General features: G+C 33.8%; 3 protein-coding genes and 1 pseudogene across 3 annotated transcripts; 2 read left to right on the forward strand and 2 right to left on the reverse strand.

The window, feature by feature from the left end:
- Positions 1-5,635: 5,635 nt before the first annotated feature.
- Positions 5,636-11,041, forward strand: LOC117323352 (fibrinolytic enzyme, isozyme C-like). The gene is made up of 7 exons (XM_033878528.1): positions 5,636-5,708; positions 7,481-7,551; positions 8,391-8,545; positions 8,935-9,007; positions 9,841-10,018; positions 10,397-10,533; positions 10,807-11,041. The coding sequence occupies exons 1-7, from the start codon at positions 5,669-5,671 to the stop codon at positions 10,951-10,953; spliced, it is 801 nt and encodes a 266-aa protein (XP_033734419.1). The 5' UTR covers positions 5,636-5,668; the 3' UTR covers positions 10,954-11,041.
- A 6,645-nt stretch (positions 11,042-17,686) lies between these two features.
- Positions 17,687-20,039, reverse strand: LOC117323355 (ADP-ribosylation factor 3-like). The gene is made up of 4 exons (XM_033878530.1): positions 19,810-20,039; positions 19,217-19,393; positions 18,621-18,755; positions 17,687-18,476 (listed from the first exon to the last, which is right to left on the reverse strand). The coding sequence occupies exons 1-4, from the start codon at positions 19,901-19,903 to the stop codon at positions 18,313-18,315; spliced, it is 570 nt and encodes a 189-aa protein (XP_033734421.1). The 5' UTR covers positions 19,904-20,039; the 3' UTR covers positions 17,687-18,312.
- Positions 20,040-21,511: 1,472 nt separating this feature from the next.
- On the forward strand, positions 21,512-22,225 carry LOC117323356 (ADP-ribosylation factor 1-like). The gene is made up of 2 exons (XM_033878531.1): positions 21,512-21,765; positions 21,978-22,225. Exons 1-2 carry the CDS (start codon positions 21,672-21,674, stop codon positions 22,208-22,210), a joined length of 327 nt encoding a protein of 108 aa, XP_033734422.1. The 5' UTR covers positions 21,512-21,671; the 3' UTR covers positions 22,211-22,225.
- A 634-nt stretch (positions 22,226-22,859) lies between these two features.
- LOC117323357 lies at positions 22,860-25,447 on the reverse strand (annotated as a pseudogene).
- Between the last annotated feature and the right edge of the window lie 413 nt (positions 25,448-25,860).

The following is a 25,860-nucleotide window of genomic DNA, read 5'->3' on the forward strand; positions in this document are numbered from 1 at the left end:
TGCATGCATGTGAACATTAATGTTCATGGATCTGGTTAACTGAAATAGATTTGTTTTCAGAATCGATTAAAATATCTAGTTCAAGAAACTTTTTTTTTTACTTTTAATTGCCTTCTTCTTTGTTGTAACGTTGATGTATGATTTACAAGTACAACATTTGTTTGGCTGTATCATGTAGCCATACAGCCAACTAACAACAAGGAGAGTACGGAGTTAAGTAGTTCTGGGGTTTTCCTTGTTTTATTTGACATGTAGACAAATTATAGAGTAAGTGTATTGAAGAGCTGTATTTTAATCAAATTGATGTTTCACTAAACATTAGTTGGGGGACGGGACTATAAGTTTCCTCTCTGTCTGTCTGTCCACTCAGTTTTCCAGTTTTCTCACTCACGCTTCAAGATATGTTCGTGAATGTTGGTATGTAACTTCAGTATGAATAGGTTCAGATAAAGTTTGAGTTTCAGGGTCAAGGTCAAGGTCAAGGTCAAAGTTTTTTAGTGGGGTCCGGTAGGGGATATATATTGCTTCAGCATCATTATATGCATACTTATCGCCAGAGACTGACACAAACATTTTTGTCATACATTTGTACTTTTGTTTAACATACAAGAATAATATCAGTTAATCAGTCCTGGATGCCTTGAAACTGATGTATTGTCCACAGTCATCAGGGATGATCTGTCTCTAATTTTCTAAACTGCACAGATTGGGATATTGCTGTAAACCCAGCAGAACAACAGTATGTTGATATGTTAATCCTCTATCACATACTGCGCATGGTAAACCATGTCTTTCAGACTACTACAAGCTCTACCTCGTCCCCTTCCCCGAGCTCTGAGAAGCTGGTGATGGTGTCTATGGTATAATATATAATTAGCTAACATGGTGTTGATCTGAATTAAAACCAAAGCTATTGAATTTGTTTATAACATTATAAAAAGAAAACTTGATATATGACAGAAAAGTAGAAAGATACTGGACAAACTCATTACGTTTGCCATTCATTCTCACTGGGAGACACGAATGTCCTTGTTTTTTTCATATTTTCTCCTAATTTAGAATTTTTCACCAATTTTACCAAATAAGCATTAATTTAGCACAGCACACACTATTTTTTCAGAAACATATCTAATTATGAAATTCACACACTAGTTTTTTGCCTTCAAGCCGAATTTTGTGAAATGTACCTAATACTTCTGTGATAGGCACTAATATTGTTTTCAGTGTCTATTATTTCCCTCAATGTCTAAAAAAAGATGAATACTCTCTAATTCTCTCTTTACTGTCTAAAACTAGGTGATGTGTCCTATTATTCTTCAATTTTGACTATTTTTCCTGGTCGGTACTAGAAATATTGGACAGTGTCTAAAATTGGAGAAAATGACTATTTTTCTTGGAACAAGGACTAATTTTGAGAGATTTGCCTCGGGCTATTTTATCACACAGCAACACCACAGCACTGCTAGCTTTATACTACCTTACCTGGACAGCAGTAATCCCTGACCACCAAGCTCAGTGGCTAGCCCTGGCCTGCAGCGCTCATCCATGAAGCTGTCTTATATAATTACCTAATTGATGGATATCAGGTCTTGAAATAATTAGGATACAACAGGGAAATATTTCATCATTGTGATAATTTATTTGTGAAAATTAAAACACATACGTCTAAAGTTTAGTGATATGAAAAGGACTACCCAAAAAGCTGATGAGTATTTCATCAATTAAAGGATTTATTCAGCAAAATGGAGAACAAACTGTTATATTGAACATAATCATAGACGTATATATCACAATATTTGATGTGTTTTAGTGACTAAATGTTATATCTATCTTTGATAACACAATAGCTTAGCAGATAATGACAATTAGTCAGCGGCAGTGGTACACGTATACAGGATAACACAATGATGCAGCTCACGACAGAAGTGGATATTTCACACTTTTCAAGTTAGCATTGTGACACTGTATTTCATTGCATCATAAGCAAAATTATATGTCTGCAAATAGCTTATCTGTCATCATACGTCAAAGTATAAATAGTAATATAATTAATTATAAATAGTTATGTTATAATACAAGTAGTATTTTATCAATAATCATCGATTACATGGTGCTATCAGGTTCCTAAAACATCTCCCTTTACAGTATCTGTATTAGTTTCGAGTGTATCTTATAGCTGGGTTTATCTGTAAAAGACTATTGGACAACTTAATTTATCAGTGATATAGGCTACTTTATTATAGATATTAAAAGTTATAATGGTTTGTATTCCTTAGTATTAGGTTATGGTATGTAGTAATTGTCGTGAATAGAATAGTAGAAATTGTCAAAATATCAGTTTAGTTTACAGTTTGATATTTTTAGACATTGAGGGAAATAATAGACACTGAAAACAATATTAATGCCTATCACAGAAGTATTAGGTACATTTCACAAAATTCGGCTTGAAGGCAAAAATCTAGTGTGTGAATTTCATAATTAGATATGTTTCTGAACAAATAGTGTGTGCTGTGCTAAATTAGTGCTTATTTGGTAAAATTGGTAAAAACATCTAAATTAGGAGAAATATGAAAAAACTAGGACATTCGTGTCTTCCAGTGTCTTTTTAACATGTTGTACATGTACCTTGGAGACATAGAGTTAGCTTAACTCTTATATGCCATGTACATAAGTCACACTGATTATTACTTGCATGTATTTATATCAAATATATACGCCAGTTGAATGGAAAACAATATCTATTAAAACAGAGAAGGTATCAATTCCTGTGCATATCTTCGAAGAATACAGTAACATTCTAGTTAAAAATCTTAAAGAATCAAGAGAGACAATAAGTTTATGTTTCGATTGTAATTATCCCCTTTGAAACTCCACTAGTTTAGCGCCAGCGATAGACAGAGTTAATTATCGAACGACAAAGCCACAACAAAACGAATTACTAAGTTTGATTTTTAAAACTTATATATTATATCACTATGGAATCATGTACTGCAAACAAAAAATAGCATAAAGACGCAAAAGTAAGTGCCATGCCTAAGACGTGTGTTTGCTTACACTTGCCTCGTGATTCATTTTTCTTTGCGACAGAAGTTAAAGACTTCGTCACGAGACGAGCCATCTGAACTATTCGGCTTTCCTCGTAATAAATCGAGCGTGATCGTGTTTACAAACAATAACAATGTTCCGACCCGAAAATATGTACAAAAACGACAAATTTGACGTTATAGGCGCGTGGATCGCTTAATTATGGATATATCTTATTATTCATAGGGCGAATTCTACAATTACTGAGGTTGAAATGTAAGGTAATAATCCCTTAAGCGTTTAAACCGTTTGGTGTTTCGAGTCCTATGTTTGGGTTGTTTCATACTTCGTTTTCCAAACTATAGAATAGACAACGTAATATTGGGATCAAATCTGCTTTTCCATTTATCTGTCCTTTTTCTAAGATTTTATTTTAAGGTCTTTTAAGAATATTATGGTCATTATGTGTTTTTATTTTACAATAGAAATTGAGTAGGGTAGGAAAAGACAGCTGGCACGCTCTGAGACTCTCCCCACAATCGCGTAACGTGACCATTTTTATGTAGCGTAACCACGTCCCAAATCGATAACGCTATCGATTGCAACGCATATTTCAAGTACGAAATATAATCAAGCATGGGCCTGTTCCGTGGACAAGGGATACCTCATGCCTCGTGCTGTCAAGACAAACTCTTACATTTGGATTGAGACCTCCTGTCCACAGAACAAGTCCATGGACGATTCTATTATTCTTCCATCGTTCACAGATTTGTCTCCTATTTTGTTGTTCTAGATTTTTTGTCACACCTAGGGTGTTGTGTCCTTGCTAACTTCAAGGATATGACAGATTAAACGTTCGCGTAACAATACAATGACTTCACCGTGACAAGCAATTACGTCATGTCCACCATTTACTGACGTAACGGTGACAATTCAATCACATCACGTCAGCATTGTGTTGCATTGCAATAGTATTTATTCAATATTGGAACGAAAAGACGCCATTTTGAAAACTTGACAGAGAAATCTCTATCACACCCTCAAGAAATGGGAATATTCTAACAATTTCACACGGGATATTGAAAGACAGCTTATAGGCACTATGACGCTATCTTCATTAGTGTAGCGTCATCTTTTCATGAAGCGTAGCCATGTCAAAAATGTTAAACGTCATTAAATTCTACGCACATTCCATGGGTAATTAGTGATAACCGGTTAAATAGGTTTGACAACACCTTTGATTTTGTTACTTTTGTTTTTGTTTTAAGTTTGCGGGGAAAATAATCAAACATGGATCTGTTCCGTGGACAAGCCTCAGTAAAGCCTCGTGCTGACAAGCCAAACTCGCCCACTCGTGTTGAAATATACATGTCCCACGGGACAAACCCATGTAAAATTTTCTTAGTCACACATGTAACATGATTCAAATCTAATAAAAAAAGTCATTAAAATCTAACAGGAAGATTTTAGTAAACAGAAGTCGAAAAATTGTGTAAAATAAAAAGCGTTTTTGATAGAACAGAAATTGTTAAAATGGCTGATTATGCCGAAATGTTTTCAGCCTATGTATGGCAGTGTATTTGTCCATTGCACGTATTTGAGAAAATATGTTGGTATGTTTAATTGAAACATTCATTAAATAAACGCCGTCACCTACAATGACTTCTTTAAACTAGATTTTGGCAGACTTTCTTCTCTCTGTAAGACTGTCCTCTCTTTAGAATTCGACAAGCTGACTTTTCTCCAGGTTCTGACCGGCCGACTTTTGTCTAGATTCTGACTGGCGTACTTCTCGCTAGATTCTTAGAGGCTGACATTATATTTATACTAAGCGTGGAGAAGGGAATAAAGACAACAAAAATCAAAAATAAGTCTTTGTAAAAAGAGACAATATCCTTTCATGTGTATCAATTTATCTTTATTAGCTTAATTAATTTCTTTTATTTGTTATTACTTTTTTTTTCCTTTTTTATTATTTTTTATTTTACAAAATAGACTTAGCTGCTGTATTTTGGAAGTAGGCTTTCCAATGGGGACGGATCCTGTCCTAACCGCCGACATCCCACACGGTGGAGGATACATCCTTACATTGGGGCACCCCAGCATTAAAACAGATTGTTAGAATGGAAGAAACGTTTAGTCTGACCTGACACGTGATAGTCGTTTAAATGTGAAGAGGTATTTGTAATACAATCAATCTAAATAAGTTGACACTGGGGAATTGTTTCGGTACATAGCTAGCAATAAAATATTACCAATGCATGACTTTGACAAGAGGCTATAAAAAAGCACTTCACAATCAAGTAGATGAGGTGATCATGAGATACCTTGAATGGACAGTATAGAAAATGTAAATGTTTCAAGCATATGGATATTATTTTTAATTTCACAAGCATAAAGTACTATTAGTGTATTAATGGTATTCCCAAAACAGGTGTAAACATCACGTTTATTATATCATTGATTGGTATAATGTACTCTATTCGTGTCAGGTACCACATAAATTCGGCAGGTGTGGACGTGGAGGGGGAGGGGGGTGCGTGGGATATTACAGATGCTGCATGTCATGAACAGTACCAGGTAGCATAAAAAGGACAGTTTCACCGAGCAGAAGCCACACAACATCGGTTGTAGATCAGTCAAGATGAACGGTCTTGTCTTCGTTTGTATCTTGCTTGTAGCCGGTAAGTCTTGATTTTTTGCTGATAAAATCACTTATAATGTCGGTCATGATTTTTCACAATGCTCTACTGTTATACTGTGATAAATTGAATTATATATGATATATTGCAATTCATTCATTTTCTGTGATGTATTTTGATCATCATATTGTGCCGGGAAACAATTTATTTATTTATTCTACGCAATCGAAACGCAATCAGAATGTGTGTGTTGATGTTTCCTCTGTTAAATCATGTAGCTATTTTATTGAGCGTCACACAAACATTTCATATTTTCATTTATGTCATAAACCAAGAAAACCCGGATTTAGGAAGATTTTATTTGTTTATTTTATTTATTTATTTATTTATTTATTTATGTGTTTATTTATTTATTTATTTATTCATTTATTTATTTATTCATACATTCATTTATTTATCTATTCATTCTTTTTAATTTCTTTTAGATATTTCACATTTGTATCGGTATTTCACACTAACTTTAGATTTCAGTATTATAGTAGGGTAAATCAGAACGAATTGCAAGCAAAATGACTTCATGGTAACATGCTGTGGTTTACACAGTGTGAGCATTGTTATGAAAAAGGAGAATGTGGACGGCCATGAGTATGACCTTTAAATGGAAGTTTTACCTTAGAAGCTTTACGACAAAATTTATTGTTAAAAATAAACTGATTTACTTATCTAAAACAAATGGATATCGTTTCATTATTGACATGTGCTATTAGAAGAGTAAACTAGTTTTATTTGTGTATGCTGAACCCGAAATTAAATTAACCTAACCCATTTAACATGTATAACGTCATATAAATCTGTTTGCAAAATCTTTTCAGTAGATTTAAATAGCTTTTTAGCGCGACAACAAACATTTTTTGGTGCATATCTTAGCATTGCTGGTGTATATTTTAGCATTGCTGGTGTATATTTTAGCATTGCTGGTGTATATTTTAGCATTGCTGGTGTATATTTTAGCATTGCTGGTGTATATCTTAGCATTGCTGGTGTATATTTTAGCATTGCTGGTGTATGTTTTAGCATTGCTGGTAAATATCTTGGCCATCTTCGTGTATATCCTAGCATTGCTGGTGTATATTTTAGCATTGCTGGTGTATATCTTAACATTGTGGTAAATATCTTGGCCTTCTTCGTGTAAATCTTAGCACATTGCTGGCGTATATCTTAGCATTGCTGGTGTATATTTTAGCATTGCTGGTGTATATCTTAGCATTGTGGTAAATATCTTAGACTTCTTCGTGTAAATCTTTGCACATTGCTGGCGTATATCTTAGCATTGCTGGTGTATATTTTAGCATTGCTGGTGTATATCTTAGCATTGCTGGTGTATATCTTAGCATTGTTGGTATATAGCTTAGCATTGCTGGTGTATAGCTTAGCATTCCTCGTGTATAACTTGGCATTCCTAGTGTAAATATTTGCATTCCTAAGCAAGAACCAAAATGATATTGTATGAATATTTAAACTATTATTGACTGAAATGGATATGAATGCATGAAAAGTATCAAAAAACTGACGCTGGTTAATATGGTCTAAACATGAATATGAGTACATATCTAAGTAATCTAAGCACAAAATGACATTAAAATGAATTTATTGCTTCATTGGGCAAACACTACTGATAGTCGAGTAATGTAAAGAGTCATGTAACGTTATTTGTTATTAATTATATATCATTTCTTTTCTTTCTGCAACTGGAATTTTATATCATGACCCTATGTCGAGTTGCATGATTAATTGATATGATATGATTTTGACAGACTCTTGGGCGAAAGTGGCGGTACCAGTGCCACGCCATCCTTCGGAGGATCTCATCAAAGGAGCTGAACAGGTAAGTCTACGGCTAAAAACTACACTAAAATAGTAAATGATAAAATAGAATAATGTTTTCATATTTACAATATACATTAATAAAATGTTATCTGACATCTTCAGTTATAAAAGACTTCATAAACATTTCATCTATAAATATCAAAATCATAATTGCAACATAATTATACTATTAATTCATATATAAATATACTTATATATATATCAGATATATAAGAACGCCGATGTTGATTGGGTGCCGTAGATCGTGAGTTCGAGGCCCGGTCAGGGCACGAGTCAAAAAGTTGTCTTCCTTCGTCATTTGTGTTTCTAAGCTATATATCTATTATTAGCACAATGTATCATATACACTATGTGTTGGTGATCCGAAGATATAGATTTGAATTTCCTGTCGTAGTTGTACCGAGAGAAATATATATAAGTACAATTCGTATCCATGTATGTAAATACATTGCGATCCAGGTATTCATATCATCTTATAGACGACTTCCACAATAATCATGTCAGGGTATCGGGCCGACCATCACTGCGCCATTGAAACGTTCTTTTTTAAGAACGCCGATGTGGCGCAGCGGTATAGGCTGCGGGTATTTCTGGCTAGGCGATTGGGTGCCGTAGATCGTGAGCTCGAGGCCCGGTCAGGGAACGAGTCAAAAAGTTGTGTTTCTAAGCTATATATCAGATATACTATCATACCTATCACCCAACCATTCTGACTTTATTCATCGACATACATATCATTCCTTACTTAACACCACTTATATACTGTCATACCGTTTTTTGTGTATTCGTCAGCCAACGACGAAAATTTTAAGATATCAAAGCTTATTTTGTTTTCAGCTGTATAACAGTAGAATTATCGGAGGAAGTGACGTCACAATCAGCGACAACCCTTGGCAGGTCTCCCTACGATCCATTTTTACTGGCCATATTTGTGGAGGGGTCATCCTAAGTTCTACTACTGTTCTGACCGCCGCTCATTGTGTCACTGGAGGGTAATACTGTACTTTGGCTAGACACCTTTTCGTATACTGTAAACGTGGGTATTTTCGCGTTGGGTTATTTCGCGATTTCGATATGTAAGCTATACGCGTTGGGGCAATTTTCCCGATCGAGCCACATTCGCTTGTAGTTCAAGATTACGCAAATTTATATCAATACAATAAGTCTGGGGAATTATCGCGATCAAAAGGACGTAAATAGCATAAATTTACCCCTCGCGTAAATTTCATCACGTTTACAGTATCATAAATAACGTTTCATATTTAATAGTTATTTACGAAAAAACTATCACCGATATTACCGATATTTACATCTCATAAATGCGACAATTTAACCTGTGTCATATTTTTGGTGTGTGATAAAAAATGTTTTTATATTTTAGTTTTTACTCAGTGAGTTACGGCACCGGGCTTACCAGCAGTGGATCCACCGTGCAAGTCACGAACATCAGGAGTGTCAGTGTTTTTTTTTGTTTTTTGGTTTTTTTTCTCGTGAAATTTGCATACTTTCTATATATATATGGGGCAAAGAAGTAATTTAAACAGTGTGGACAATGAGGCTTGTTAAATTTTCGAGGCAATCCGCCCCTTTATCAAAACACTGTTTGAATTACTTCTTTGCCCCATATAATCATTACAAGTAATTCGTATCCTCCATACATTTATGTGAGGATCCAGTGTTATCTGAATTATACTGTTTATATTACTTCTTTGACCCATATACATATACTTTATAGAAATCCCCATACGAAAAATAAAAACATCATTAAACAGAAGAATATTACAGGAATTTAAATCGAAGTCTTCTATTAAAAACACCTAGTGTAGAATGTAATGTTTTCCTTCTTTCTTCTAAACTGAAAATACCTCGTTGATTATCATAGGTCAAAGTTTGTTTAAAAAAAACAGAAATAAAAAAAACTTGGAGGTACTGGATAACGCATGTATGTCTATTACAATATATTTACTGTTTATAGGTTTTGTTATAATAAGTACCATACCCGGCACTGAAGTTGTTTTGGAGATAGATAACATAGAATTTGCCTAATGTAAAATGCCATTGTTAAAATGCATGGGTAACTACGGAAGGGGGAGTTGGGGGAGGAGAGAGACATTCAAGTAACTCTGTATTTATAAGCATGGCATTAGGTGAGTGCCATATTGACATAGAAAAAAACGTAGCTACAATATTTCGAACCTTTTGTATTATTTTACACTCGCAATTCATAATATAACCTTTAGCAATATATTCAAGTAAATTAGAATATGCATTGCATTTTACCTGACAGCATCGAGATTACAACCCAGATTCCACCACATTCGCTTTTCCGAACGATATTGCAGTACTGACAGTTCAAGAAATGAGTTTAGGCGGTAACGCCCAAGCGATCAGTCTGACTTCTCGAAGTAATGACGAGTTAGTTTTCGCATCATGTAGGATCACTGGATGGGGAGTCACCGACACAGGTAAGAATATCTCCCGGAAACAAATGATATATGGTGATTGCATAGTGCAGAAAAAGGGTCAGACAAAACATTACCAAAACTTAGATAATGGCTCTTTCCATAACAACAGAAGTGAGAGTATTATCTGGATACTTGCATTCAAATGGCATTTTATCAAGTCATTTGATAGATATATAGCTCGATATTCCTTCATGCCAAACTATTGACAAAAGCAACAAATTTCTTGGCAATCAACACTAACAACCTAGTCCATATTTATATACTAGTTTTTATCAATATACTTGGTTCAAATAGCTATATATGAACCTCGTCAAAAAGCTATATCTGTATTTTATAACCAAGGATTTTACTTTTACCGATCACTTATCTTCAAAATAGGCAGTCCTTCCACAACCCTTAAAGGGGCGAATATGAATGTTTTGACGGACAGCGAATGCATGGAGACCTGGGGAGGAAATATATGTCCCGAATGTCATATTTGTGTCTATGGGGACGGTGAACGTAGTGCATGCAATGTGAGTAAATAAGATCCTGTAAGGGCTTCAACAAGGAAGCCGGCATTCATTTTGTGACATGAAGTCAGTAAAAGAAATACCATAAGAGTTAATTGTGTGTCTATCAGTCATTACACCATTTACAGTATATGGACTCCATATGTTTCACATCATCAATGGTACCACAATAAGGAATTATTTTTTTTTTTTTTTTTTTTTCAACTGAGTTGTACATTTCTTTCTGAACTGTCTACTTTAGTCAAGCTTAGTATTCTCTCCATTTTGCTATTACAGGGAGACAGCGGTGGACCTTTGGTTTGCGCAAATGGAAATGAGATGGAACTTGTCGGAGTGACGTCATGGGGGGCGACGAACTGTCCAGCGAATTATCCGTCAGTCTATACTGAGGTTAGATCCTACACGAATTTTGTGTTCAATTAGGATTCAAGCACAATGGCAATGTTGATCAGCTTCTTTTCAAAGATGTAATTTGACTAAAAGCCAATAAAATTCATGCAAACTCAACAAACTCAACTCGACTGTTTTTAATAACTATGGTATAGAAATGTGTATAGAATACATATGGTTCCTTTAACGCTGTGACATGTTTGGTGCAGGATCGTACACAAAATCGACAATGAACATTTTGTCTATCAGAATATCTTTCTTTTAGTCCAGTCAATTTATTCAAAATATAGCCCAAAGCCGTACAAAATTGCAACTGGTTTTATTTATTGATCTTTTGGAAAATGTCTTTTTGGTTTTCTTAGAACATCAATGAGAAAAATCGTGTACTTAACTTTCTTTGTTTGAAGTGCAATAAGTATCTTTTTTGTCAAAATGGATATGGAAAATTTCCAAAATATTAAGACAAGATAAAATACAGTACAAAATTGCGAAAGGTTTTCATTGGGTAAATATCAATATGGCTTTCAATCGTTTTAAACTATCGATAATGGCATTTGTTTTCTTTTTGGATGTAGAAAATATCATTAACTTTTCTAAATAGCAAAACCAGTTTCTGTTTATTTATTTATTTATTTATTTACTTATTTATTTATTTATTTATTTATGTATTTTTGTGGTATATGACCGATGTTACGTTAATACAAATAAAAATATCAAGCATTCAATTTTGGTAATTAAGCTGATCTGGTGATATATGTAGTTGTTGTCAATATTAAATGATATAACTATTTCTGCAAACTGTAATTTAAAAAGGGACAAGCATATCCTTAAGAGATTTTTATATACATTTATTTAAATGCAGCGCTTATTTTAAAGTAAAAAGTCCATGATTCTGAATAACAAAAATCTTTATTTCTGGAACCAGCTTAATCCGATTACATGAAAATCATCATAAAATATTTTCCTGGATTAAGTTTAAAGTTTCCATAAATAATACAAAATAGCACTGTTCTCCACTGTCGGAGAAATTTTGCTTTCAGTAACGTAACAATTGACGTGTGAGATCTTGTTCCTTATCATTGTTGATATACCGAACAGTGTCCTCTCAGGCTCAATCGTTGTTCTCTGTCGTATACACCAAACATCAGATCTCTGAAGCGAAAATTACAACAGAAAGGAAAGAGTTATTTGCACATGAATACACCATGAAAAAATAATATCCTGTAGTTTCAGACATATTTCTCCGTCCATAAAATTGAATCGCTTTCTTTCGTGACATATTACAGCTATTGAAAAAGGCTGCATTCACCTAAATCAACTTGAATGTTAAATGCCCGAATTATATACGAATCATAATGACAAGCATTACAACCTAAGACTGATATTGCTGGCAGGAATGCAACAAAGAAAATCTCAAAACGCTTCATTTCCGGTACAATATCGTTTTGTTTCACCTTATGCAGGATCCTCGTTTGACATGTGAAGAGATATCTAAGTATTTGTAAAACATCATCGCCCAGTAGTATGTTTTGGTTTGATATACATAAATAACAAATATACAATAGAAATGTCGAAACTTATAATATGAATACCAATTATGAAATATAAAATAACAATAATATAAGAGAAAAGACAAATTATACAATACAAATAACAAGAAAACAATAGGAATGTCAAATAATACAATACAAATAACAAGAAAACAATAGGAATGTCAAATAATACAATACAAATAACAAGAAAACAATAGGAATGTCAAATAATACAATACAAATAACAAGAAAACAATAGGAATGTCAAATAATACAATACAAATAACAAGAAAACAATAGGAATGTCAAATAATACAATACAAATAACAAGAAAACAATAGGAATGTCAAATAATACAATACAAATAACAAGAAAACAATAGGAATGTCAAATAATACAATACAAATAACAAGAAAAAAATAGGAATGTCAAATAATACAATACAAATAACAAGAAAACAATAGGAATGACAAATTATAAAATACAAATAACAAGAAAACAATAGGAATGTCAAATAATACAATACAAATAACAAGAAAACAATCAGAATGTCAAATAATACAATACAAATAACAAGAAAACAATAGGAATGTCAAATAATACAATACAAATAACAAGAAAACAATAGGAATGTCAAATTATACAATACAAATAACAAGAAAACAAAAGGAATGTCAAATAATACAATACAAATAACAAGAAAACAATAGGAATGTCAAATAATACAATACAAATAACAAGAAAACAATAGGAGTTACAAATTATACAATACAAATAACAAGAAAACAATAGGATTGACAATTTATTCAATAGAATTAACAAGAAAACATTAGGAATTATAAATCATACAATGCAAAATTGTTATTATTTACAAAATTTGATTGACTGAAATAAGACCACATGACTCTCAGTAAAACCATAAAAACAATATCGACCTTTCTTGGGAGAAAGAAAACTAACTAAACAAGAAATATCTTTAAAAAAGATAAACGCCATAGTTTAAATGCTGGTGTTTATAAATATAAACTGCTGGTGAAATAAATGAACGAACTAATGTGTTTCAGCACAGATATCAGTTTGAATCATTTTGGTGATAATACCATGCGCTTAGCCAAGTTATTTTGTATGTGTTTGCAGAGAAATGAAATGAGTGGTGAATGAGTACGGTATTATGATATACAGTTAAGTGTTTGGACAATTTAAGTCCGTCATTTAACGATGTCGTTAACTAGAACTCGGAAAACTCGAGTACCCCGCTTAACTCGAAGTACTTCGTCAGTCCCGGTCGAATTCTCTCTTTATCTTAGTAAAGAAAACTAGGAAAACTCGAACTCGGAAAACTCGAAAAACTCGGATAATACGAAGTGAAAATTTGGTCCCAACAAGAAAAATCCTACTTGAAATGATCGAATAACTCGAAGTATAATTCTTGTGTCCAACAACGATCGGTGGTAAACGCTGACATTTTTTAACAGCGAAATTCCGTTTGTAATATACTGAAGATATCGGCACTACAAAGCGTTTCATAAATTCATTAAAGAAATTGTCGGTGGAATCTTATAACAACAACTCTTGGTGATAAAAAGTACTGCTTTACTTACATGAGGTAATTTCTTAAGGCGGTCGCCGATAATAGTACACACGATAGTCAACAACTCATCTACCCGCTCGCTCAAGCGGAACTAATCTCTGACACACCGGTACTCAGCTGATGTTTTTACAGGCGTGGAAATGAAACAGTCACCTGTGCCTATTAAATCTTTAAACAGCTGAAACAATAGCGTAATTACTGCCGAGGTGTTCAGAGTACGACTGTAACGGTCAGCGCTGTCTATTAAATCGGATACCACGTCAACTCAGCAACAGTAACATTTTATACGCACATGCGCAGCCCAACTTCCTGTGCTAATACACATGGAAATGGCGTGGTTTTCGGTAAAACGTAAGTAGGCCTATCAAACAGTATTTTATATGTCCAATATAAGGTAATGGTTCTGTTACGTTTTACATATAATTTGTGTTAAATTTAAACGGTTATTTGATTTGACATGAATAAATTGTTATTCTGTTGAATTCCGTTTTATCGGTATGCCTTTTGCAAACATGACATGTACATCAGATCGTTATTGAAGTGACTAAGCGAAAGAAAGTTTATCGTGACTGTATATCGGCAAAACTACACCAAACTACGAGTGACAGAGCGAAACATTACATGTACATTATATGTATTGACCAGTCTTTAAACTGAACAGATGAGTGACAGAGCGGAGTTATAATGATTATATAATGTTGACAAATATTGACCAAACTTTTCACCAAAAATGATAACTCGCTTAATTCGAACACTCGGATAACGCGAAGTTTTCTCGTGGTCCCGTCGACTTCGAGTTAACGACGTTCCACTGTAGTTACGTTGTCCTGTTTTCTTGAAACAACGAGCCTTGTACAGCATTTAGAATGATAATTTGTGTTGACTTTACCTTATTTTGCACGCTTGGAACACGTTTACATAATGTCCGAATATGTGTTCAATAACCATACGTACATAACCATAGTCCATTGGGCAAAGCAATAACAACTGTATATTTATATATAAATGTATTTTACCTACACATAACGTCATGAAAACATCATCCATTGTCGCAATGATCATCCCAAAACGTCCTGTTACGGTAACACGACTTAAATACAAGGTTGATCTCAGGTTTTTGGTCTTGATTTCTTTCTTTTACAGCCCTTCCCACAGGAAAGGAGTTATAAAAGTTCAAGTAAAGTCGAATTGAATTTAATATGAATGAATCTTTCATCTGGACCGGGTTTAACATAGCACGACATGTGTTCTAGAGTTAAATTAAAAGTTGAAATTATAACGATTATCATTATACTCAGATAGGGATTGATTGATGGGGATTAACGTCCTTGTTCCGGTTATAGCCGAGCCTAGGACACTCTCTCAGATAGGGGTCAGAGTTCAGAAGCTTAACTACCAGGGAACTGTGTTCATGTGACAACCCATTCAAGCCAGGAAAACCACACTTGGTCTCGTTTGGAGACGTTAATCCCACTATTTAGCAGCCTTGATATATAAGGCAAAACATTCGTGACAGCGTTGGTGTGCAAACTGATTATTTAAAAATACATTAATTTACTGATTTCATTGAAGATCAGACAAAGGGTACATATATAATATCAAAATATGTACATTTGAAAATTAGATTTCTGTGTCTATCTGCGTTCAGAAAGCTGTGCTTCATTATATTCAATAACATTCTTAAGCATGCGTATAGTAACGTTCACCTAACGTTTGAAAGCAAACGATTTCCTTAAAAGTATTGATTCATTTCTGCATCTTACCAACTGTCATGTAGCGAGGAAAATTCCAATAGTGAATTTTGTGCTCTATCCGCATGTATAACTCCGGACCTATTCTTTTGGTTAATGTTTTATAATTCATTTTAAGATTAACAGTAACAAATATGTAAATCAGACTTCACCCTGGATTCCGGTTATAAGTAGTCCTTTATAGGAATGGCACCAAAGGGAGGATGGTGGGTTAGATCCGACCCCAGAAAAAAATTAAATTTTACTATGCCCAAATTTTAAATCATATTTAAATGAGCAATTTAAATATGTAAATGAGATATTATCTCCAATTTTCACTATTCGCTGATTCACTACATGTACGTTTAACAATAGATGATATAGGCGGTTATTTTACTTTTCTTAATTAAGAAAGTATAAGATTATTTTTTCTACAAGTTTCATGCAATTTGTGCCGAAATACACACACACATTTGAAAAAAAAAGTTTTTCTCGTTGTGTATAATTGTTATAATGGAATGAGTTAAATTATAATTCTATGTTGTATTGTGTTTCGGCATATTATCGTGGTAACATATCTTATATAAGATAATACATTTTAAGGGATAGGAGATCTAACAATGCTATATAGTTTACATTCAGCACGTATCTGAATATAGCTGTTAGATTGTCTGACATGAGTAAAAGAGCTTTCAGATACCCCTTTTCCTCGTGGAATCAATTGAAATCTACTTTTACCTGAAATGGTTTTACATGTACGTCTAACTGCAAAAAAAGCAAATACGTGTACTTGCGAGATATTTAAAAATATAATCTGTTTAGTTTAGTAAAAAGATAATCTGAATTGTATGAAATAAATATGTATTGTAAAAGGGAATGGTAGTAGAGATAAACAGAAGAAAATTAGGAGAATTTAGAAAATAATTTGCTCTATTTTGAAGGTACAATACCAAATAGACTGATTGATCAAGAAAAAAGAGAAAGAGGACGCCAAACCGGAATCAAGTTAATAATAATTTAGTAGAGTAAAGTTACAAAAAAATATTATTGAATTATTCTATTTTTTTCTTTTAATTTAAGTTTCCTATGTTTAGGACTTACCGTTTTTGTATCAAAGTTCATTTTAAACTTATCGAAACACTTTTAAGTCTATATTAGTATATATATCTGGCATCTGTTTTATTTGACAACTAATTTTGAAATTATTTGGATTTATTTTCATTTTCCATATTTTGTGTAAACCGCTGGATATCAAAACAAAATTTTGTGTGCTATTTAGAATTTACTTGCAACCTCTCATATATACATAATATTATATCTTGCAAATTTTGCAGGCGCGGATCCAGGAATTTGAAAAGGGGGTGGGGGGTGGGGGGTTGGGTTCCAGAAATTTAGTGGTAATGCGAGCGCCATAGGCGCGAGCCGAATTTTTTTTTTTTGGAGAGTGGTCTGGGGGCCAAAATTTCCCAAACTATGTCCTATACCTTGTACTTATGTACAACAGAGACGAACAATTCCTTCATGACTGAGATACCTTGGAATTGATATTTTAGTTTAGAATTAGATGTATTCTACGTTCGTTTTGATTATGTGATATTTAAAAGATATGTTTAATCTTTTTATGTCCATATTAAACCCATGAAGGAGCGAGAAAAGAATATGACTGCTGCCGTAAGAGGCGACATATTGTGGGGTCACTGCTGGGTCGGCGATGCTTTTTCCAACATCTTCTCCTGGGGATAATTGAGAGTCCTAGAAAAAGGCTAGCTTTATCATCTCATTGCATGTTGATAGTAGAAGACAACTAAAAGTGTCATTTAAATGTCATTTATGATTTATATTGACGTTAACAAACAACACATTTTTTTTCATTTTTTTTTATTAAAACATAATAACAAAATGTATATAAAATGTAAAAATTATCATCACAGAGCACAAAATATAAAACAATTCATTTTTTATGAAAATATAAAATACCCTAACTATGTGAAACCGTTAGGATCACAAACAAATTGTTTGTTGCTAGGTACAACGATGGTAATTTGGAAGCGAAGACTATTTGTAGTAGTTGGTGGCTACCTCACTGAAAAGAACTTACTGGTGCCTGTTGGATGCTATCCAGAGCATTGGGGTAAAGTGTCTTAACCGTGAACACGACAACAAGACGATGCAATATCTTAGCCTCCATATGAAAATACAAAATAACCACTGTTCTTCACTGAGAGATCTTTAAGATCTCATGCAAAATGTTAAAATCGTGAAGATGCTTAATGATCATCCATTTTAGAAAGTATCTTAAGAAACACATAAATAAATAAACATATTAACGGCGAAGGATCGTTAGCCTATTGTTCACATTGTACATATCGGACACTTCATAAGCATTGAATATGGCAATCCTCAAGCCAGACGTCAAAACTCGTGTGCCACTCTACGACCTCATTATCAGCAGATGAGAATTTACACAGCAGTATGGTATCTTCAACTTGGCTTGAATGTCCTTGTTAACCGTAAGGAAAGGTCTTTAAATGGAGATGTGTCATCTGTAATTCTTTTTGTTTTCTTTCGTAAGTCTGGCCATCTCTTGCATGCCTTCAAATAAGCCATCACCATTTCTCGCGCATGCTCCTTGAACGAACCACTTCCGTCCAGTCAGTTTCCCCAAACACATCCTGTCCGCTACCTCTGCCGTGTTCATGGCGTCTATAATGAACAAACGATAAATATTTGATTTATTCCAAACAAACAAAAATAAGAAAAATGTAAAGCCAAGGTATATTACTGTTTTTATGTAAAATACTTCTTTATCAGAAAATTTAGCAATAGTTTGCATTAAATAAAGCTTACGTGGTAGATCTTGTTTGTTTGCAAACACAACAACCGGTACCCCTCTCATCTCATCATTATCTAAAATACCGAACAGTTCCTCTCGGGCTTCATCGATCCTCTCTCTGTCATTGCTGTCTACGACAAACATTAGACCTGTGAAGCGAAAAATGGACAGTATGAATGAAGAATCTCGCTAAACAAGTACACAAAATATAAGAATTGATATCAAATGACATCAGATGAAGCAGGAAACAAGTTTATTTAACAGTGAGCCCCATTTATTCGTTACTTGTTACAAGTCTCGAATATGCTACATACACCTTTATTTACATCATAAGTAAGCTACATACACCTTTATTTACATCAAAATTAAGAAATACTCAACTATAAACAACAAAGCGATATGTCCTTTCAAAAAATAAATAAAATTCAATTTAATAATGTTAATGCATTTTCTTGATATTGAAAAAAGGAAATCAACAACAACGACAAAGTATTCTATCATGTATACATATTAGTCTTTTGTTTGTTCTTTTTTCTTTATGTTATTTTTATCATTTTTTTTTTTTTTTTTTTTTCATTTCATTTTTTTCTCATTTACAAAACAGTTTTACCTTCTGTATTTTGGAAGTAGACTTTCCAGAGCGGACGGATCTTGTCCTGACCGCCGACATCCCACACAGTGAAGGATACACCCTTACACGGGGACACCTCCTCTACGTTAAATCCGATCGTCGGGATTGTAGACACTTGCTCGTTTAGTTTGACTTTATACAGGATCGTTGTTTTACCTGTTAAGAAATATTTAGACATTTGTAAAAGATCCTCTTCTGTTTTGACACTTGCGTTTAGAATGCTTTCCAAAAGACTGAAAATCTGAAAATATCACTGGAATGTTTGATGTTTGGCGACTATTCCGCTAGAATCATATGACACATCAATACATTTTCGTGCAACATTGTCGTTAAATCGTTTAAAGTATATAATATAAGAATGAGATTTTGTCACATTTGATGATGTTATGGTCAATTGTGATACATAATAAAATGAACATATGTGTACGGTAGGAACTTCTGTGATATTGGTTATATAAGTCAAAAAGGTCTTCGATATATCCTGAATTAATCAATAAAAATTGATATGATGACTTGATTTTTATGCTTAGGTATTAGTAGATATATAATTCAAACATGCTACACCCAATTACCTGCCGCATCCAGCCCCAGCATCAGTATCCGGGATGGGGTTCCACTTGAGAAACTCTGCATCACATCAGCAAGCTTAGCTATTAATGCTCCCATTTTGTTTCTTTTATATATGATATTTCTCAGTTACAATACTGCTATCGCGTGTTAGTCTTTTATATTTGTGTGCGGTCGTTGTAAATGTTCCATGTTTTATAGTGTTTCGGTTCCACGTATTTCACAAAGCCTGTACAGGGGTATGCAACACCCGACCTGTCAGCACAGCCATACAGTCAATACCAGCGTGGAGAAAATTGCGTCACAGGTAGCTTTCATTCGGAATACCCGCTTCGAACCAATGATAATGATAAAGTCCGAGAACCGTCGAGTGTGTCTATTTTTAGTCTAATGGTTGGGATTACCCTCGAATTGTCGTATCTACTGGATTGTCGCATCAAATGCGGTTTGTTTGTTATTTGTTTGTTGATTTTTTCTGGGGGTTTTGGGGCGGAGGGAGGGGAGGGGGTGTTCTTTTTTCGCCATTTTTATCTTCTTGTAAAAAAAGACAATATAACTGGTAATAGGGTATATGACACATTCTGGAATATATTTTGGGTTTACTTTTGGTACTTTCACCAACTGTCATAATTTATAAATTCGTCTTCCTTTATTTTGCTGACACGTCGAAAACGTTTTCCTACGTTGGCACAAACTCAGATGAAATACATGTACCTGAATTATTGTTTCACGAATTACTTTTTTATCTTCATTTAGTTCTTTGCTGAAATGCATACACTTCAGTAAAAAATAATTTAAAAAAAAATTATTTGTGAATAAAATTGGATTTTTGGGACCAAATTACCATTTCCATACGTTTAGGTCGGGACGAATATTCCCTATATTTCTAATGAGAGTTAATGATAATAACTAATACACAATCTCCGGTAGTTCTGGTAAAATATACAGTCTTTGATTTGTAAGACGACTGTTATATCTGGTATATTCTATAGCTTAAAAGACAAAATCAATACACCTCTAGTTTAATCTCACCATTAATTAGCTTTTGAGGTAAAATACAAGAATATTTATAGTGGTTTAGATATTGAGGAGCAATACAGAACATTCCTAAGTTATCATGTACCGGGGTGAAATACCTGTACAATTTTATTAATCTTCGAAAATCATAAGCAAGCCATTTGTTTATTGTATATATATAGAGAGAGAAATTTGTGACGTTATCTTCGTTTCCAGCACTGTCTGGCCCTTCGATGTTTTTTTCTACAATTCATAATAGCACTAGATTTAAAAATAAAACAGCCAAGGAAAATACGAAAACACCTTTTATCAGAAGTATTGATTTATGTATGTATCTAGGCTATATATAACGATTAACGGGTTTCACGTCCGATAAATCACGGCCTTAAAACCTTTTAGCTGAAAAGATCATAAATGTAGGAAAGGTATACGCATATACTCAATCAGAGGTTTCAAAAGTATCAACAAGATATTAAAGTTATTTACGTGCATAAATGTATAAGCGTGGCCATATTTCAACTGGGTCGTAGGCAAGGTAAACAAACTTAGGGAATCCCCAGCGTAAGATTAAAAATAGAAGCTATCGAAGTGTATCGGACTTTATCCACATTGTTGTACTAGTGGGTGTTCCGAATAGCGTGACGCATTTTTCTCCACGTTGGTATTGAACATATGGCTAGAGTGACAGGTCGGGTGTTGCATACCCATGTACAGGCTTCGTGAAATACGTGGAACCGAAACACTATAAAACCTGAAACATTTACAACGATTGCACACATATCTAACGGATCAGCACGCGATCTAGCCTTGTATTATTTAAAAGCAGAGGAATATTTAACAGAGAACAAAAATGGGTTTGTTATTGGCTAAACTCGCTGATGTGATGCAAAGTTTCTCAAGTGGAACCACCACCCGGATTCTGATGCTGGGATTAGATGCGGCAGGTAAATATTTTTTCATTAAAAATTGATCAATTTTAATTGTAAAATTATGATAATATATGTCATTCCTAATTAACTCCTAAGTCTGACTCTTAGCATTCCTTTACAAAATCACTACAAGTACTTATTATTAAGTTGTATTCTTAAGTTTTTTATCATAAAAGATTTCTTTTTCCGTAAACTATATTTCAAATGTTTTATGTTAATTTCTACAGGAAAAACTACGGTCCTGTACAAGATCAAATTAAACGAGAATGTATGTACCATCCCGACGATCGGATTTAACGTAGAGGAGGTGTCCCCGTGTAAGGGTGTATCCTTCACTGTGTGGGACGTCGGCGGTCAGGAGAAAATCCGGGCTCTCTGGAGACACTATTTCCAAAACACGGAAGGTAAGCTGTCTTTATGGTATATATATGGAGCAGAGAATATAGATTTTTTTGTTTGATTGATTTTTGTTTTTGTTTTTTTTTATTATTATTATTTTGATATAATTTTAGCTTCAATATGACTTGATCTCAACGGTAAGAATTGCTTACCGACCTATTTGTTCTTTTGTTTTTAGTACTTTCTTTAAAGAAGTATTAGATCAATATTTTTGGTATTGATTATGATATATAGGCCAGTCATTTTACACTTTGATGAAATGAGACCTTTCAGACTGAAACATTTTTTTCTAAGTCTGATACAAATTCTATTATCTATTTCATCATGCATGATCTACACATTCTATTATTGGGTACATATTTTGAAACCTGATGAAATTAGATTCGCTATTGATTTCTTTATTATCTATTATCTTATCTCCTAGTTTTTTTTTTTTTCAAAACCTCAAAAATTGCTCTCCCGTAAGAGGCGACATAATTGTGGGGTCACTGCTGGGTCGGCGATGCTTTTTCCAACATCTTCTCCTGGGGATAATTGAGAGTCCTAGAAAAAAGGCTAGCTTTATCATCTCATTGCATGTTGATAGTAGAAGACAACTAAAAGTGTCATTTAAATGTCATTTATGATTTATATTGACGTTAACAAACAACACATTTTTTCATTTTTTTTTTCATTAAAACATAATAAAAAAATGTATATAAAATGTAAACATTATCATCACAGAGCACAAAATATAAAACAATTCATTTTTTTATGAAAATATAAAATATCCTAACTATTTGAAACCATTAGGATCACAAACAAATTGTTTGTTGCTAGGTACAACCACGGTAATTTGGAAGCGGATACTATTTGTAGTAGTTGGTGGCTACCTCACTGAAAAGAACTTACTGGTGCCTTTTGGATGCTATCCAGAGCATTGGGGTAAAGTGTCTTAACCATGAACACGATAACAAGACGATGCAATATCTTAGCCTCCATATGAAAATACAAAATAACCACTGTTCTTCACTGAGAGATCTTTAAGATCTCATGCAAAATGTTAAAATCGTGAAGATGCTTAATGATCATCCATTTTAGAAAGTATCTTAAGAAACACATAAATAAATAAACATATTAACGGCGAAGGATCGTTAGCCTATTGTTCACATTGTACATATCGGACACTTCATAAGCATTGGATATGCCAATCCTCAAGCCAGACGTCAAAACTCGTGTGCCACTCTATGACCTCATTATCAGCAGATGAGAATTTACATAGCAGTATGGTATCGTCAAGTTGGATTGAATGTCCTTGTTAACCGTAAGGAAAGGTCTTTAAATGGACATATGTCATCTGTAATTCTTTTTGTTTTCTTTCGTAAGTCTGGCCATCTCTTGCATGCCTTCAAATAAGCCATCACCATTGCTCGCACATGCTCCTTGAACGAACCACTTCCGTCCAGTCAGTTTCCCCAGACACATCCTGTCCGCTACCTCTGCAGTGTTCATGGCGTCTATAATGAACAAACGATAAATATTTGATTCATTCCAAACAAACAAAAATAAGAAAAATGTAAAGCCAAGGTATATTACTGTTTTTATGTAAAATACTTCTTTATCAGAAAATTTAGCAATAGTTTGCATTAAATAAAGCTTACGTGGTAGATCTTGCTTGTTTGCAAACACAACAACCGGTACCCCTCTCATCTCATCATTATCTAAAATACCGAACAGTTCCTCTCGGGCTTCATCGATCCTCTCTCTGTCATTGCTGTCTACGACAAACATTAGACCTGTGAAGCGAAAAATAGACAGTAAGAATGAAGAATATCACTAAACAAGTACACAAAATATAAAAATTGATATCAAATGACATCAGATGAAGCAGGAAACAAGTTTATTTAACAGTGAGCCCCATTTATTCGTGACTTGTTACAAGTCTCGAATATGCTACATACACCTTTATTTACATCATAAGTAAGCTACATACACCTTTATTTACATCATAAGTAAGCTACATACACCTTTATTTACATCATAAGTAAGCTACATACACCTTTATTTACATCATAAGTAAGCTACATACACCTTTATTTACATCATAAGTAAGCTACATACACCTTTATTTACATCATAAGTAAGCTACATACACCTTTATTTACATCATAAGTAAGCTACATACACCTTTATTTACATCACAAGTAAGCTACATACACCTTTATTTACATCATAAGTAAGCTACATACACCTTTATTTACATCATAATTAAGAAATACTCAACTATAAACAACAAAGCGATATTTCCTTTCAAAACTAAATAAAATTCAATTTAATAATGTTAATGCATTTTCTTGATATTGAAAAAAGGAAATCAACAACAACGACAAAGTAGTCTATCATGTATACATATTAGTCTTTTGTTTGTTCTTTTTTCTTTATTTTATTTTTCATTTTTTTTTTTTTTTTTCATTTTTTTCTCATTTACAAAACAGTTTTACCTTCTGTATTTTAGAAGTAGACTTTCCAGAGCGGACGGATCTTGTCCTGACCGCCGACATCCCACACAGTGAAGGATACACCCTTACACGGGGACACCTCCTCTACGTTAAATCCGATCGTCGGGATGGTAGACACTTGCTCGTTTAGTTTGACTTTATACAGGATCGTTGTTTTACCTGTTAAGAAATATTTAGACATTTGTAAAAGATCCTCTTCTGTTTTGACACTTGCGTTTAGAACGCTTTCCAAAAGTCTGAAAATCTGAAAATATCGCTGGAATGTTTGATGTTTGGCGACTATTCCGCGAGAATCATACGACACATCAATACATTTTCGTGCAACATTGTCGTTAAATCTTTTAATGTACATAATAAAAGAATGCGATTTTTTCACATTTGATGATGTTATGGTCAATTGTGATACATAATAAAATGAACATATGTGTACGGTAGGAACTTCTGTGATATTGGTTATATAAGTCAAAAAGGTCTTCGATATATCCTGAATTAATCAATAAAAATAGATATGATAAATTGATTTTTACGCTTAGGTATTAGTAGATATATAATTCAAACATGCTACACCCAATTACCTGCCGCATCCAGCCCCAGCATCAGTATCCGGGATGGGGTCCCACTTGAGAAACTCTGCATCACATCAGCAAGCTTAGCTATTAATGCTCCCATTTTGTTTCTTTTATATATGATATTTCTCAGTTACAATATTGATATCGTGTATATTTGTGTGCGGTCGTTCTAGATGTTACAGGTTTTATAGCGTTTCGGTTCCACGTATTTCACAAAGCCTGTACAGGGGTATGCAACACGTGCACCCGACCTGTCAGTACAGCCATACAGTCAATACCAGCGTGGAGAAAATTGCGTCACATGTAGCTTTCATTCGGAATACCCGCTTCGAACCAATGATAATGATAAAGTCCGAGAACCGTCGAGTGTGTCTATTTTTAGTCTAATGGTTGGGATTACCCTCGTCGTGTATGAGTAATATCTACTGGATTGTCGCATCAAATGCGGTTTGTTTGTTATTTGTTTGTTGATTTTTTCTGGAGTTTTTGGGGCGGAGGGAGGGGAGGGGCGTGTTCTTTTTTCGCCATTTTTATATTCTTGTAAAAAAAAGACAATATAACTGGTAATGGGGCATATGACACATTCTGGAATATATTTTGGGTTTACTTTTGGTACTTTCACCAACTGTCATAATTTATAAATT

Source organism: Pecten maximus, chromosome 3, assembly GCF_902652985.1.
Source record: "Pecten maximus chromosome 3, xPecMax1.1, whole genome shotgun sequence".
NCBI classification, from domain to species: Eukaryota; Metazoa; Mollusca; class Bivalvia; order Pectinida; family Pectinidae; genus Pecten; species Pecten maximus.